This window comes from Fimicolochytrium jonesii (genome assembly GCF_025526975.1).
Source record: "Fimicolochytrium jonesii strain JEL569 chromosome Unknown EV422scaffold_20, whole genome shotgun sequence".
Taxonomy (NCBI): domain Eukaryota; kingdom Fungi; phylum Chytridiomycota; class Chytridiomycetes; order Spizellomycetales; family Powellomycetaceae; genus Fimicolochytrium; species Fimicolochytrium jonesii.
Genome location: NW_026515687.1, coordinates 133,975 through 147,254, shown reverse-complemented (window position 1 = coordinate 147,254; position 13,280 = coordinate 133,975). Strand labels below are relative to the sequence as shown.

The window sequence follows — 13,280 nt, the reverse complement described above, 5'->3', positions numbered from 1 at the left end:
ATTACGTAGGCAGTTTTAACAGCGTGTTTTCCCCAAGTGATATGCACTCAATTCCCAGTGTTTCATTTTAGCCGCTTCGAATACGAAAAAAAACATATTGTAAATGATACAAAAGCTGTGCCATGCCAGACCCCTCCTGCTCGCAAGCGGGGTGGTCGCACGAGTGAAGAAAAAATATAGTACAGATATGATTTCAAAGTAGTGCATCCATATCGACAAGCCTCCGAGCCTGCTCTCCACCCAATCCTGCAGACCTTGCCCGTCCTGTTTTGGCGCATTCCCATTCCTCCCTTTCCTCCTCTCCTCTCCCAGTAATGTATTTCCCTCGCGTTCCCCTTCCCTTCCGCGCGCTCATCCACTCTGCCACACCAAGAGCATCTATTGAGCCTTCAACCCAACGCCCTGTTTGACGTCCTGAGCGACTTTACGCGCGGTATGCTTGATTTTGGTCGCTCCGGGCGTGGACGCGGGGCTACCGAACCCAGTGCCGCCGCGGTACCAGGGCAGCTTTGTGGTTTTGCGGCGGTCTTCGAGTTCGTAGTAGAGTGTACTATGGAAAAATGTCAGTAGGTGTTCGATAAGTAAAAGACATCGGAGGAGGGAGACCCTTACCCGTCATACTGCTTCAAGACATCCTCTTTGCTCAAGACTCCAGTGACCGGATCCGCCGCAAGCGCCCACAAGAACGTCCACAGGAAGAACTGAAAGCTCCAGCCTACAAAGTCAAACACATTCCTGTTGCCGCCCCACATGGTCGTGATGTCGCTGAACGTGAGACCATCCTTCTTGGGCCTGCTGGAGTAAGCCTCGAACGTGTTTTCGAACTTTTCGTTTACGAAACGGCCGGCGGTGTCGTACGTCTCTGTGTCGCTGCCATGTTTCGCGCGGTGGATGTTGGCGATTGTAACGGGCAGCAAGGGATTGGGGACCCATGAGTCGTGGGTGGGGTATGAGACGTGGAGGATGTGGAAGGCGAGCGCGGAGGTGAAAGAGATGATGGGGTTGAAGCCGAGCGCGTAAAACCCAGCATAGGTCTCCCAAGGCCAGATAACACCGTCCTTGTTGCGGTCCCAGAATCCAACGTGCTTTTGGAGAGGTGTGAGACCGCGGGTGTTGACGTTGTTGGTGGAGGTTTTGTGGGATGGGGATCGGGCTGCGATGGCGCGTTCGAGAATACCGTCTTGCTCCGCTTTGTAGGCGGCGACGGAGCTGTTAGAGGCTGCAGCGGCTAGGGCGCTGCTGCCGCCGGTGTTTCCGCTGCGAGTAGTAGTAGATGCCGAGCCATAGCTAGAGTGTTTGGGACCCACGTCGGCGTCATTTTCCGGTGGTTGTTGCTGCTCGTAAGATGCCATCGTCGTGTTTGGGGCGAGGACGGGTTCAGTGGGCGCAGGGGCTTGTTCAGTTTCGGGTTCGTGGACAGATGGCGGCGGCGAGGCGAATACGGCTTGCACGTCAGTGCGTTTTCGTTGCGACTTTGCTTTGATTCTCTTTGACACTGCGGGGATGGAAGGTGGGATCTCCATCTCTTACTCCCTCCATGTGGATGTGGAGGCTTGAAGAACTGTACTGTACTGTACGCTGGAGCGGCTGACGAGTGCGGAGACGGTCTTACAGTATTGGCTGTGTGGAGAGTGGAGAACGTCGTGGCTCCATAAGATTGCGGTTCCGCAAACGTCATAACGGCCTCGGACAGGAGGGGGAATCTGGGGAATACAGGCAGCGCACTCTCATCAGTTGCTTGCCTTTTGACGCGTTCCTGCGCCCTTGCCTCATCCATCCCTCGCGGCTTGGCCAAATTGCCATATCATTCCATTACTCACTCGCAAGCGCGTCCGTCGGGTCCCAACCCCCCGCGGGCCCCCAAAGGCACCCAAAAATCTTTAGAACTTTGGCTTGCGGCTCGTTCCACTTCCTGATGACCACTGCAACGGAGAGACCCGCAATCTCACCCCAAACCCAGAGGCAGACAGAGATCTCCGCCATGACACAGGACACTCTCCACCACCAAAACGACCCCGTCGCTTGGTCCACCCTGCACGGTATGTCTGCCTGATCTCTATCCCGCACCTTCCCAGCACGATCACTGACCAATCTTCCCACCCCCGACACACACACCACAGAGGCCCTGGTGAGACCTGGGACTTGGAAGAACGCTTGGGACCTCGGTTTGACCCCTTGGGACCACGCGGCCTCAACACCCGCACTCAGGTCCCTACTCGCTTCCCCCGAGTACCCCGAGCTCACAAAGGGCAAGATTCTCGTTCCTGGGTATGTCTTTCGAGCGATAGCGAGGCTTACTGGGCCATAAGGACCAGGAGAAATGCTTGAGGATCCGAGCGATAGCGAGGAGAATGCTTAAGCTTGATTCGCGTGAGCGAAGCGAAGGAATGCGAAGGCGAGCTTGTTCTTTTACACACGCATCATGCTTCATGTTGGGTTGATGGTCGACGGATGATGGTTGATGGTTGATGATTGATGGTTGACTGACGATGTATCCTGATGAATCACCAGATGTGGAGGCGGATACGACGTTCATCTCTTCGCTCAATCGCCTGGGTGCGAGTATGCCCTCGGACTGGACCTTTCGCCCGTCGCGATGCAGAAAGCAGAGAAGGTTTGACAACATCATACACTAGTTCAACCACGAGGCTTACTCGCACGGAAAGAAGAGGATATAACTGATTACCCGATAAACATTATCCAGCTCCGAGACGAAAAATCCATCTCCCCGCAAAAAGCCCAATTCCTCGCCGGCGACTTCTTCGTACACCCCTTCGGCACGAAATTCGACGTGGTGTACGACCACACCTTCCTCTGCGCCCTGCAGCCCACCCTCCGCAAGGACTGGGGCAAACGCATGGCGGAGATCATCGCGCCCGGTGGGCATTTGATCACGTACATGTACCCGTTGAGCGACCATGAGGGTGGGCCTCCGTTTGCGCTGTCGGTGGAGGTGTACGACTCGCTTCTGTCGACGGAGTTTGAGAAACTCTTCATGGAGGATGTTCTTGAGACTTTCGAAAGTCGGACGCGCCAGGAGTATGGCGAGAAGCTGGCTGTCTGGAAGAGGAAGTAGTGTCGTTGCCGAGTAACTGTTCCCCGGACATTCAGTATATAGAGCATTCAGACATCTAGACTCACTATGTAGAATAAACGCCTCAGACACTATCTCAAATTCATGTCAGTGTTCTCAAAGTTCATCCCTTTCAACCACAGTTCTGTCAACCGGAACCGTTTAACAATCTTCAAACGCTTAATTATGCAATGTATTTGGTATCGCCAGTGTGCATATGTGGCGATGGGTAAGGGGATATGGTGGATGCGAAGTGCGAGAAATGCCCGGTTTCACTTTGCGAATCTTGCCAACGGAAGGGGAATACATCCCACTTTTGCGTGGAAGGTGCGGAGATGGAAGGTGCAGAGATGTCGGCGTAGGAGGAGGTGCAGAGATGTCGACGTAGGAGGAGGTGGAGAAGGGTGCTGTGCCGAGCTCCTAGTTGTGATAGGGCTAGGTTCATGCGCTTCGGAGTAGAAAAGAGGGGAAGAGGTTTGATCGCTCCACTGGGCTCCCCCCTTTGGGAAGAGCCAGCGAGCGACCTTCGCGGGCGTACACGTATATTAACAACGATAATAAATACATATGATCCAGCACATCTTTGGACCCAACGACGCCGGATCGCGCACGGCGAGACCCGACTTCGGCGATATGGTAAATGAGATGCATATGACGATATGAGAGATGATATGCGTTCGAGAAATGAGCCCCGTGCGCGGTCCGACCCAAAGATGGCGGCGATATGAGAGGTGAGATGCCAGGGCAAGTTGCCGGATACGCAGATGTGAAGTAGAGCGAATATGAGATCGCATTGCCGCGACGCCGTCGGGGGAACAATTTTCGCCCCACGCTGTACTAGTCAGCCATCAATGGATTTTGGGGAGAAATTCGGCCCCCGCACGTCAAACCGGAAAGTGCGTCGCGTCGGGGGACCAATTTTCGCCCCACGCTGTACTAGTCAGCCATCAATGGATTTTGGGGAGAAATTTGGCCCCCGCACGTCAAGCCGGGGAGTGCCCGTATGTAAGATAAAGATGGCCAGGTTGGCATTGTATTGAGCAAATGGCAAATATACATGAAGAGATGGGCGGAGATGAGCCACAGATAAATAGATCTAGTATACAACAGGGCGGGTAATAGGAGCGGAATTCTGCCGCACCGCGAGGTGAACGCTAGGATGTGTGCGGATATATCGTTCGAACGCGTCTGAAGACCAGCGACCCCAGCGTTGGATCCACAGTGTGTCGTAACCGAGTATCGCGAGGTGGGTGGCCCCTCCGGCGCGAAAGCTGGAGGCCCCGATGTCGGTATTCATGGTGGCGGTCCAGACGGCGTTGAAAGATGCGGAGGTTTCTACGGCATTGCTTGCGTTATGCCTGTCGGTGGCTGGAACAATAAGAGCTTGTTCGTCGATAACACGTTCGCCATGTCCGTTTGTGGGGGTTTGTCGTCCCAAGGTCACTCGCGCAAGCAGTCGCAGAGCGTGGCGTGGGCCTCCTCACCCCCTCCTGTCATTCCACTGTCAATGGCAAGCCCCTCCATTTTGTGCCGGATGTTTGTACGGCATTTTGACTACTGCTGTACAATGATGCTGTTGAAGGGACTACGGCTACAGTCACCAGAGATCTAGCACTTCGTCACATTCATATACTGATGAGCATCCCCATCATTAAGAAACGTCGCCAAAACGATGCTCAGAGCGATATTATGGCGGGCATTGACGGCGGTCTGCGTATCGGCCCATGATTCCGAGGCCTCACCCACCGCACCACGGGCAATGGCATCAGCCATCATGCACACAAATGTACCGCAGTTCTGGTCATCGGTCTGTCGAGGCGTGAAGAGGGCATCAACCGTCGGTGTCGGTGTGTGATTGAGCGGGGCTTCAGTGGCCGTAATGTACCAATCCCACAAGAGGGAGCCGATATTGGCCATCTTATCAACGTAGTCGTCATCATTCGGGCGAGGCTTTGAGTCAAATAAAACGAGGAATACGTTTTCGTGTCTGGTTAATGGCGAACCAGGGGGGCCCAGGGGTTTTGCGGACTTGGGCGCCGGCACCGCGACAAGTATTGGGAACAGGACCCAGTGCAGATTATCTGGGTTTGATGGGAATAGCAGTATGTTGTACTCTGCAACGTTGATCGACCGCTTAACATAAAACAAAAAAGGAAAGTTAGTTTAGTTAAGTACGGTACGGTTAAGTAACTTTTCTTACCGGAACAAGCCGAATAGGGACATTGGATGTCCGTGCCATTTTGACACTTTGGAGCCAAGTGGATCCAACGGCTAGCAGTGGCGGATAAATGGTTGGGCGCCGTGATGACCTGGCTTGTAACAACGCGCACCACCTATATATCCAGAGACAAGCATCAGTGAGTGACAACAATGACACACACTCGCACGGGAAAGCGGGAACGGACCTGTTGACAGCTTGATCGTTCAGCCAGCAATCGGTTTTGACAATCCGCCGAATGATAGCGGGTTCGATGATCGACGACCCTGCCGGTATCCTCAGGTCTCCTTCTCCTTCCTTTCTGCCGCAACCGAGAGCCCACTGGTCCACCGGCATATTTTTGCTTTTCATCCACCTTTGGCCACGGCTCGCCTTTCCACATTGCCGGCGGCCGGTTCCACCAACCGTCAACGTCTATATTCATTGCAGAGGGGTCGGGGTTTAGCTCTTCATTGTTGACGCGCCCGTGCGTAGGAGATTCAGTAGTGGCGGCTGCGACGGGTTCGACGGGTTCAACTGGTTCGATGTTGGGCTCTGCCAAAGAGAGCTGAGCTGCCGAAGAGAGCTGAGCTGCCAAGTCATCTGTCTGGGTGCGGAGTGTGTTGATGGTCTCTGCCATTTGCGCAACGAAATCTAGCAGCCGCTTTTCATCATAGGTAGTCTTCATCATCTGTCGCGCCTGGTCCTTGTCAACTCCCTCAACTCCACCGCCGCCGCTGCCACCACCGCCGCCACTGTCTGCCATGGTTTCGACTCCACTGCCGCTGTCTGCCATGATTTCAACTCCACCGCCGCTGTCTGCCATGATTTCAACTCCACCGCCACCGCCGCTGTCCGCCATGATTTCAACTCCACTGCCACCGCCGCTGTCCGCCATGATTTCAACTCCACCGCCGCTGTCCACCATGGTTTCAACTCCACCGCCGCCGTCGTCAACTCCGCCGAAAGCAAAGCCAATGTTGGGGTTTGAGATGGCGCTGGGTGTGGTAGTGTGGGTTGGGCCAGGTGTTGGTGTGGGCTGGTGGTCTCCGTCCCGGTTCTGTGCCCATGCAGCCTTGTCAACAAACTGGTGGATCCGCGCCCCGGGCCGCATAGCGAGAGGGTCATTTGGGAGAACCGGAGCAAAAATGTCGTCTATAATACATAGATGAGTGCGCTGTGTCAATGCATGCGGGAACACGGTCCGGTCACCTTACCTAGAGACAGCTTCTGCCCCTTTTTGCGCCACTTGAATTCCAGGTAAGGGGCATACATTCCCCACATGTCTCGCTGACCTTAATCCATTTTTGCTTTGGCCAGCGCCGCAAAGTATGGATCCCTCATGGAAGGCCGATATCTCGCGAAAACGTGTTTGGTGACACTCCTTCATGAATGCCTGATTGTAGCGTTCTTTGACAAACGCGACGACATCCTCCCTGGAGGTAAAGTACATGCGGCGTTTGGGGCATGTTTCTATAATACCACACATTAGTGGCCGGCTACATGAGGACAAAGGCAACTGAACCATTTGTAACTTACGTGCAAGTGTGCCAAAATGGGTCTCGATCCGCTGATAAACATTATCAGCATTACCCGACCCGTCACTAAGCATCGCAGACAGCATCGGAGACGTCCCTGTTGCTGTTGCGCGCGCCGTAGTGTGATCAAAGGTAGACAACCCGAATTCGTTACTGGGGTCGGCGTAGGTTGTCGGGGATAACTCATCTTCACTTGTATTTCATATTATATCTCTTTACTTCTACTTGATCCAAGACCCGGGCTGGCCACCCGGGTTCTCGGTGATACATTACATAAGGCGCCCAGCCTCACTGAAGCCACGCAAGCCCCACTGAGAGCCCATATATAAGGCTGTCAGTCAAGCGGGCGCTGCGAAGAGCTTCTTACTTTTTTCTTCACTACAATACACTGCTCTCAGTGTCGGGGATATCTCATCTCCACTTGTATTTCATATTATATCTCTTTACTTCTACTTCATCCGAGACCCGGGCTGGCCACCCGAGCTCTCGGTGATACATTACATAAGGCGCCAAGCCTCACTAAAGCCACGCAAGCCCCACTGGCAGCGCATATATAAAGCTGTCAGCCGAGCGGCCGCTGCGAAGAGCTTCTTACTTTTTTCTTCACTACAATACACTGCTCTCAGCCCTCTCAGAAAAGCCCAATATCATCTACGTTTCCTCTGACGTTACATGGTAGCACCACCTACCGCTAGCATCACCAAGACATTCCTCGTCAACGTTGCCCCTCTACCGGACGTCCCCCTTACACTCGTTCACAAGCAAGAATGGACCAACAAACTCAAGCTATCGTTGCGGCTGTCGCAGCTGCTTTCGCTACTTGGGAGCGTGCTGTTACGCAGGATGTCCAACAAGCCGAACGTTTCAGACTTCTTATGGACGCTCGCAAGAACAAGCTCGTCGAATACGATGGCGCCAAAGCTGCCAAAAAGATCGAAGAGTTCGTTACGTCTCACCACAACTTTCTCGAGTCTCTTACTGTCCCGGCTGTACAAGCTGGATCAGACGGTACTGGAGCTGCCAACGCCATACCCTTTACTATGGCAGAGTATGCCCCTACGCTCACTACCTATCTCAAGGGTACTGCTCTTGAGTGGTACAATACGACTTACACCTCTGGCGCTCCCGCAAGTTGGACAGCTTTCGAAACGGCTCTTGTCCCTCACTTTTATCCTCGCAACTTGCGTAATACTATTGAGCTCAAGCTCTCCGGTCTTAAGCTTGGTGACTCTCTCGAAAAATATATCAAGGAGTTTCGGGACACCAATAATGAGCTTGAAGCCGCTCATCGTCTCGATAACACTCAAGGCACCATTCCCCTTATCAATCAGATTCGATACTTCAAGGCCGGTCTTCTCAAGAATACGGTAATCGGTCATTATCTTGCTGAAGCCGTGACGAACTTCGAAGTCTCGGGCACTACCAATATCAACACCGCTATCACTCTCGATCAAGCTATCACTGCAGCTCGTCGTGCTCATGTGGCTCACGGGTTCACTGATGGCAACCAAGCCAATACGCCTCGTCCAATTGCCTCGGCATCGAGTGCTTGTGGAGGCCATGGAGCCAGCCGCGGTCGAGGTAGTCGTGGCGGTGGTTGTGGCGGACGATTCGCCCCTTACACCAATCCTCAAATTACGGAATTCGAGCAAGACTTAGATGATATGACCTTTGGGCTCAATGCCCTCGGTACGTCATACTATCCCCCTGGAGTGAGCCGTCTCACTGCAGGTCAAGTTCCCTACCAGTGTCGACAACCCTTTCGTCGACGTGGACAATGGCAAACTACTCATGTTCCTCGTCAACGTCCAACGACTCCTTGTCCCCTTTGTAACAAAATGGGACATTGGAGAGTTGAATGCTGGTCAAATCCTGAAAATCAACAGCAAGGCTCGCAAACCCAGAACCGACGCGGTGGTTTTCGACAGCGCGGTCGTGGCGCTCAGACTCCGCAGCGCAGTCGCCAACCTAATCAACAACAAGGTTCAGCCAAGCAGGTTGATGCTGGGTCACGCATTACGGAAATTCTCGATGACGCCGTCAACTCTGCGAATACTACGAATACTACTACAAATCAATCTTTGAGTTTTTTCCAAGGTCGATAGAGCCCCTCGGTAGCTCTGCTCGGCCTACAACATACGATCCTACCGACAAACCTGCCTTCGAACCACTGTCTGCTGGACTCTGGGTCTCTCATTGTCGCATCGGAAACAAGTTTGCTCGTGTTCTTTTCGATAGCAGCGCAACTGGGTTATTTCTTGACAAGACATTCGTCGAAAAGCACAAATTTTCCAAGAAAGGTATTGAACCAAAGCAGATATGGCTGGCCGACAAAGAATCCTACATGATTCTCAACACGGTCGTTTCGGAAAAGTTAGATCTATGGGATCTTGAATCTCAGTCGCTTTTCTTAGTTGGACAACTCTCCTGGCTAGTCAGTAATCTGGCTTACGACGCTATTATTGGAACGCCTTTTTGACGTTTCTTTAATTACGCTGAACAATTCTCGATGAGTACCTTACCTATCCTTTGCTGGACCAATCATGGCCCTATACCAAACGCACCGCAGTCTGTCACCATCAAATGCAAAAGAACTTCAAGAAACTGGGAAGATGTCGAATATATCCCGAAACACAACAACCCTTACTTCGATGTACAACAAGATCCGGTCTACGATAAAAGACCTGTTCGACCTGTTCGGATCATTAAACCTGTGGATACACGTCCTCTACAAGCTGCACCTCATTATGTTTCTTGATTCGCTCAAGCCAATGCCCTTTGCAATCCTCAAGTCACAGAAATGACTTCTAAGCGATTCGATAAGGCTTGGCGACGGAACAAGTTTGAAAAAGACACGGTCTGTCGCCTCGCTCTTAACGAAATACTGGATGCTCCTCAAGAGCTTAAAGGAAATCCAGGACATCTTAAAGATATCCTAAATAAATACGTCAATACGCTCTTCAAGGAACCGAAAGGTTTACCCCCTGATCGCGAGAAGATAAGTTCAAGATCGAACTCACTGAAGGTGCTGACCCCGTTTGGCAACCTCTTCGGCACATGAACAAAGAAGAACTCGCTGAACATAAGAAACAAATCAGTTCGATGCTCGAAAAACGATGGATACAACACTCCTCAAGTCCCTGGGGAGCTAGTGTCGTCTTTGCGAAAAAGAAAGATGGGGGATTACGCATCTGTTGGGACTACCGAGGTCTCAACGCTGTCACCAAGAAAGATTGCACTCCTTTACCCAATATCCGTGAGATGAGGGATCGCATTCAAGGTTGTAAATGGTTTACGCTTATCGATATTCGAGAAGCATACCATTGTCCTCTTATACGAAAACAAGATCGAGAAAAAACGGCAATACGAACTCGCTTCGGACATTTCGAGTATTTGGTCATGCCGTTCAGACTTACCAACGCACCTGCTGCATTTCAACGTCCTATGAATAAGATCTTCCATAAAGATTACGACGATTTCCTTGCTACCTACCTGGACGACATTTTCATTTTCTCCAAGACCTTAGCCGATCATCGGGAACACGTCGATTGTATCCTGAAGAAACTTGAAGAACACGCCCTTTTCATCAAGCCTTCAAAGTGCATATGGGCTAAAGAAGAACTCGAATGGTGTGGACATATTGTGAAGACATGGTGTTTGCATCGCGCCCTCGAAAATCCAAGCTATTAAGGATTGGGCTACTCCAAAGTCAACAAAAGGAGTTCAAAGCTTTCTCGGGTTCACGAACTACTTCCTCGACTTCGTGCAAGGTTATTCGGACATCGCTCTGCGCGCGAGCTTTTCCTGGTCGTCCGCTTTGCGGGGAAAGCCCAGTTCTAGGACTTGGTACACAATAACGGAACGCACCATGGTAGCGACTATGAAGGTCAACTTGCTGTACCATTCTGCCACGGTGTCAGCGAGAAAGGTCTTGCCAACCAATGCGAAACAGTCGCCTGCAAAGAGGCTGTTCAGGAACTCTGTCAGGCAATAGAGTTGCTTCTCGATGTCGTATGTATCATCCTGCTTATCCTGAGACACCACCTCCGACTCCATGTCGTTTTCCTTTGCAATGCCCACATCGGTCCGAATCCTCTCGTAAGTTTGCTGCAGGGCACGTGCTGATATAGCCATGATTGTTTCTCCCCCGTCGGCCTTTGTCCAACGAATGCATCCGGAACGAAGCTGGCATCTCATCAAACTGATCTCCGCAGTTCGCCAAAGGAGTTTCGCAAACAATATGTGCGTTGGTCCGGTACTTTCCAACAACCGCCCTCGGGCTGCAGCGATGCTCTGAATGTTCCATTCGATGCTTTCATCGCCGGACATAGCTGCAAGGGGATCTTGTTGATGTGAGTAGGTGCGAGGATGATTGCAAAGCGACGCGACACATTGCTATACGTATGCATACACCCCCTCTTTATCGATAAACTCAAACCGCTCACCGCCCCAACGCCGTAGACATCACTTCGGTAACTTCAAGCAATCTTGTCGCAATCTCCGCTATCAGTGACATTCGCTGGAGCGCGTTTACCCACCGTTTCGGAATGGCCTCATAACCATTATAGGCGCCTGCGATCTGGCCATATACGGCGCACACGGTGTCCGCATCGCAGCCCATACCGGCCAGAAGAAGCATTCCTTGCTCATAGAAATCTGTCACAGAGAAAGCCTACAGCGCTGCTTCCAACGTGTCGATGACATACCCACTTGTTTTGATTTCGTCTCGCTGCTTCCGGAGAAATGTACCTTGGCAGATGTGTATGACCTTTTCACACGTCAATCCGCTTACGAGAGATGCAGGTAGCTCTACTACAGCGTGTACCTTTGAAACTCCTTGTAGAAGGCTTGCTATGATTTTGCCGAGTACACCCGCTGCTTCGATGCACTCTGGAGACGCATGAGTTACTTTAGAGGAGAGTGCAGAATAGTAGCCGGCCCTTCCTATGTCCCTATGATAGAAGATGGGTACCGGCGCTAGTCGCATGATCCCGCCGTTACCACTATCATTCTCGTCAGACAGGCCATGATACTCGGTCAAAGGTGGGGCTTCTGCGGCTTCTCTTTTCCGCTCGCGGAGCTCTTGGTTGAAAAGGAAACGTGCGATCGCCCTGCTCGTTGTGACCCCGATATCAAAACATCCTTTCTTTTCGTCTGAGGACATGTAACCTTCTTTTCGCCACCGTGCATATCTTTCCATCTGATCTGTAGGGGAAAAGGTACCCGTTTCAATAAGTGATGCAGCTAGACATAGCATCATGGACGAATCATCAGTAAATGAACCCGGTGGCATATTGAATACAGTGGTTTCCATGTTGGGAGACACTTCATAGCTGTCACGTTCTTTGAACTCGTATGCAGCACCAAAGGAGTCACCAACGATGCCGCCGATGAAACAACCCAGTAGCCGGTCTCGTAGCGTTCCGGAAAGAATCATGTTCTGTGGAAGCATTGGTACAAAAGAATCGGATACTTTCTCACGCAAACAGGCGCGCTACCTTCATGCAGTAATCATGTATATCATCACAATTCTGAGAACGCGCCAGCCTCGCAGCTTCCACTAGCGTCTCGGCCCTCCGTATACGCAGTGCGAAGAATTGAGCTTTCTCAGTATCACCCATCGCGCATGCAGCAATAAGGCCCATCTCGTCTTTTTGTGCGCCAAGCGATACTAGATACTTGATCGTCTCCAGATCGGCTTCACTTTCTATGGCGTCTGTTAGGATGTCATCAAAGGCTAAACAATCCCCTAAAGAAACGAGATACTTGATGATCTGAAGGGAATTCTTCTTGCTGAACTTCCCGCGTTGTGCTGCCCAGCCAATGCACTCGGCGTCTACCCGGCAGCCCTTGTTTACGAGATGTTGTATGACGTCCAGATGTCCTTCAAAACAAGCGAATAGGAATCCCGATCGCTTTGCGTCATCATTGACGCCGATGCGCACAAAAAACTCGACAGCGTTCAAGTGATCATAAGTGCATGCGTCCCGGAATGCATACGGGTCACTGTTCACGTCGGCTCCAATGGATATGAGGTGCTTGATCATATCCAGATTACCCAAGCGGCTAGCGTGTGCGAGCGGAGACTCGAGAATGGTTTCAATCTCACCATCATCGTCCAAGCACTCAAGGGGACCAACTTTATTCAAAAGGGTGGCGTAAGTTGCATCGTGACAAGGCCGGAGAAGAAGCTTCATCGCATCCAGATGAGCATGTTCCGCTGCCTTCTCTATCGCGTTCTGCATGTCTGCCATGCCGAGGCGGATGTACGTTGTCCATAGAGGCCTCGGCAACTTGGCGATATCTTGACCGGTTGGGTAGGCCCTTAGCACGTCGGCGTGGGTAACCATTCTATAGACACTGGATATGCAGAGAAGATTCACCACGACTTCTCCTTTGCAATGCGCTAAGAGCAGATGGAATGGGAAAGCCATATCGTTGTATGATGGTGAGCAAAGGGATGTGGCGACAG

General features: G+C 51.8%; 5 protein-coding genes across 5 annotated transcripts; 1 reads left to right on the top strand and 4 right to left on the bottom strand.

Moving 5' to 3' along the window:
* Window positions 1-30: 30 nt before the first annotated feature.
* EV422DRAFT_621554 (Caleosin related protein-domain-containing protein) lies at window positions 31-1,708 on the bottom strand. The gene is made up of 2 exons (XM_053074142.1): window positions 613-1,708; window positions 31-550 (listed from the first exon to the last, which is right to left on the bottom strand). Exons 1-2 carry the CDS (start codon window positions 1,521-1,523, stop codon window positions 379-381), a joined length of 1,083 nt encoding a protein of 360 aa, XP_052923654.1. The 5' UTR covers window positions 1,524-1,708; the 3' UTR covers window positions 31-378.
* A 135-nt stretch (window positions 1,709-1,843) lies between these two features.
* EV422DRAFT_536580 (TPMT family) lies at window positions 1,844-3,303 on the top strand. The gene is made up of 4 exons (XM_053070838.1): window positions 1,844-2,039; window positions 2,121-2,268; window positions 2,512-2,614; window positions 2,705-3,303. The coding sequence occupies exons 1-4, from the start codon at window positions 1,916-1,918 to the stop codon at window positions 3,074-3,076; spliced, it is 747 nt and encodes a 248-aa protein (XP_052923653.1). The 5' UTR covers window positions 1,844-1,915; the 3' UTR covers window positions 3,077-3,303.
* Window positions 3,304-3,938: 635 nt separating this feature from the next.
* Window positions 3,939-4,469, bottom strand: EV422DRAFT_536577 (uncharacterized protein). The gene has a single exon (XM_053070837.1). It carries the CDS (start codon window positions 4,368-4,370, stop codon window positions 4,170-4,172), a length of 201 nt encoding a protein of 66 aa, XP_052923652.1. The 5' UTR covers window positions 4,371-4,469; the 3' UTR covers window positions 3,939-4,169.
* A 212-nt stretch (window positions 4,470-4,681) lies between these two features.
* Window positions 4,682-6,588, bottom strand: EV422DRAFT_601445 (uncharacterized protein; the record flags this gene model as incomplete). The annotated part of the gene is made up of 5 exons (XM_053073699.1): window positions 6,488-6,588; window positions 5,622-6,425; window positions 5,479-5,557; window positions 5,274-5,406; window positions 4,682-5,206 (listed from the first exon to the last, which is right to left on the bottom strand). The coding sequence occupies exons 1-5, from the start codon at window positions 6,552-6,554 to the stop codon at window positions 4,682-4,684; spliced, it is 1,608 nt and encodes a 535-aa protein (XP_052923651.1). The 5' UTR covers window positions 6,555-6,588.
* A 5,697-nt stretch (window positions 6,589-12,285) lies between these two features.
* On the bottom strand, window positions 12,286-13,158 carry EV422DRAFT_621552 (ankyrin repeat-containing domain protein; the record flags this gene model as incomplete). Its single annotated transcript, XM_053074141.1, has 1 exon — window positions 12,286-13,158. One exon carries the CDS (start codon window positions 13,156-13,158, stop codon window positions 12,286-12,288), a length of 873 nt encoding a protein of 290 aa, XP_052923650.1.
* Between the last annotated feature and the right edge of the window lie 122 nt (window positions 13,159-13,280).

What these genes read in the sequence shown, in the direction of transcription:
- EV422DRAFT_536577 (XM_053070837.1), bottom strand. Translation starts at nt 4,370, where the DNA reads ATGAATACCGACATCGGGGCCTCCAGCTTTCGCGCCGGAGGGGCCACC.
- EV422DRAFT_621554 (XM_053074142.1), bottom strand. Translation starts at nt 1,523, where the DNA reads ATGGAGATCCCACCTTCCATCCCCGCAGTGTCAAAGAGAATCAAAGCA. An exon ending in GTCTTGAAGCAGTATGACGG is followed by an intron (nt 551 to 612) that starts GTAAGGGTCTCC and finishes ATTTTTCCATAG; the next exon opens with TACACTCTACTACGAACTCG.
- EV422DRAFT_536580 (XM_053070838.1), top strand. Translation starts at nt 1,916, where the DNA reads ATGACCACTGCAACGGAGAGACCCGCAATCTCACCCCAAACCCAGAGG. An exon ending in CGCTTGGTCCACCCTGCACG is followed by an intron (nt 2,040 to 2,120) that starts GTATGTCTGCCT and finishes CACACACCACAG; the next exon opens with AGGCCCTGGTGAGACCTGGG. An exon ending in CGATGCAGAAAGCAGAGAAG is followed by an intron (nt 2,615 to 2,704) that starts GTTTGACAACAT and finishes AACATTATCCAG; the next exon opens with CTCCGAGACGAAAAATCCAT.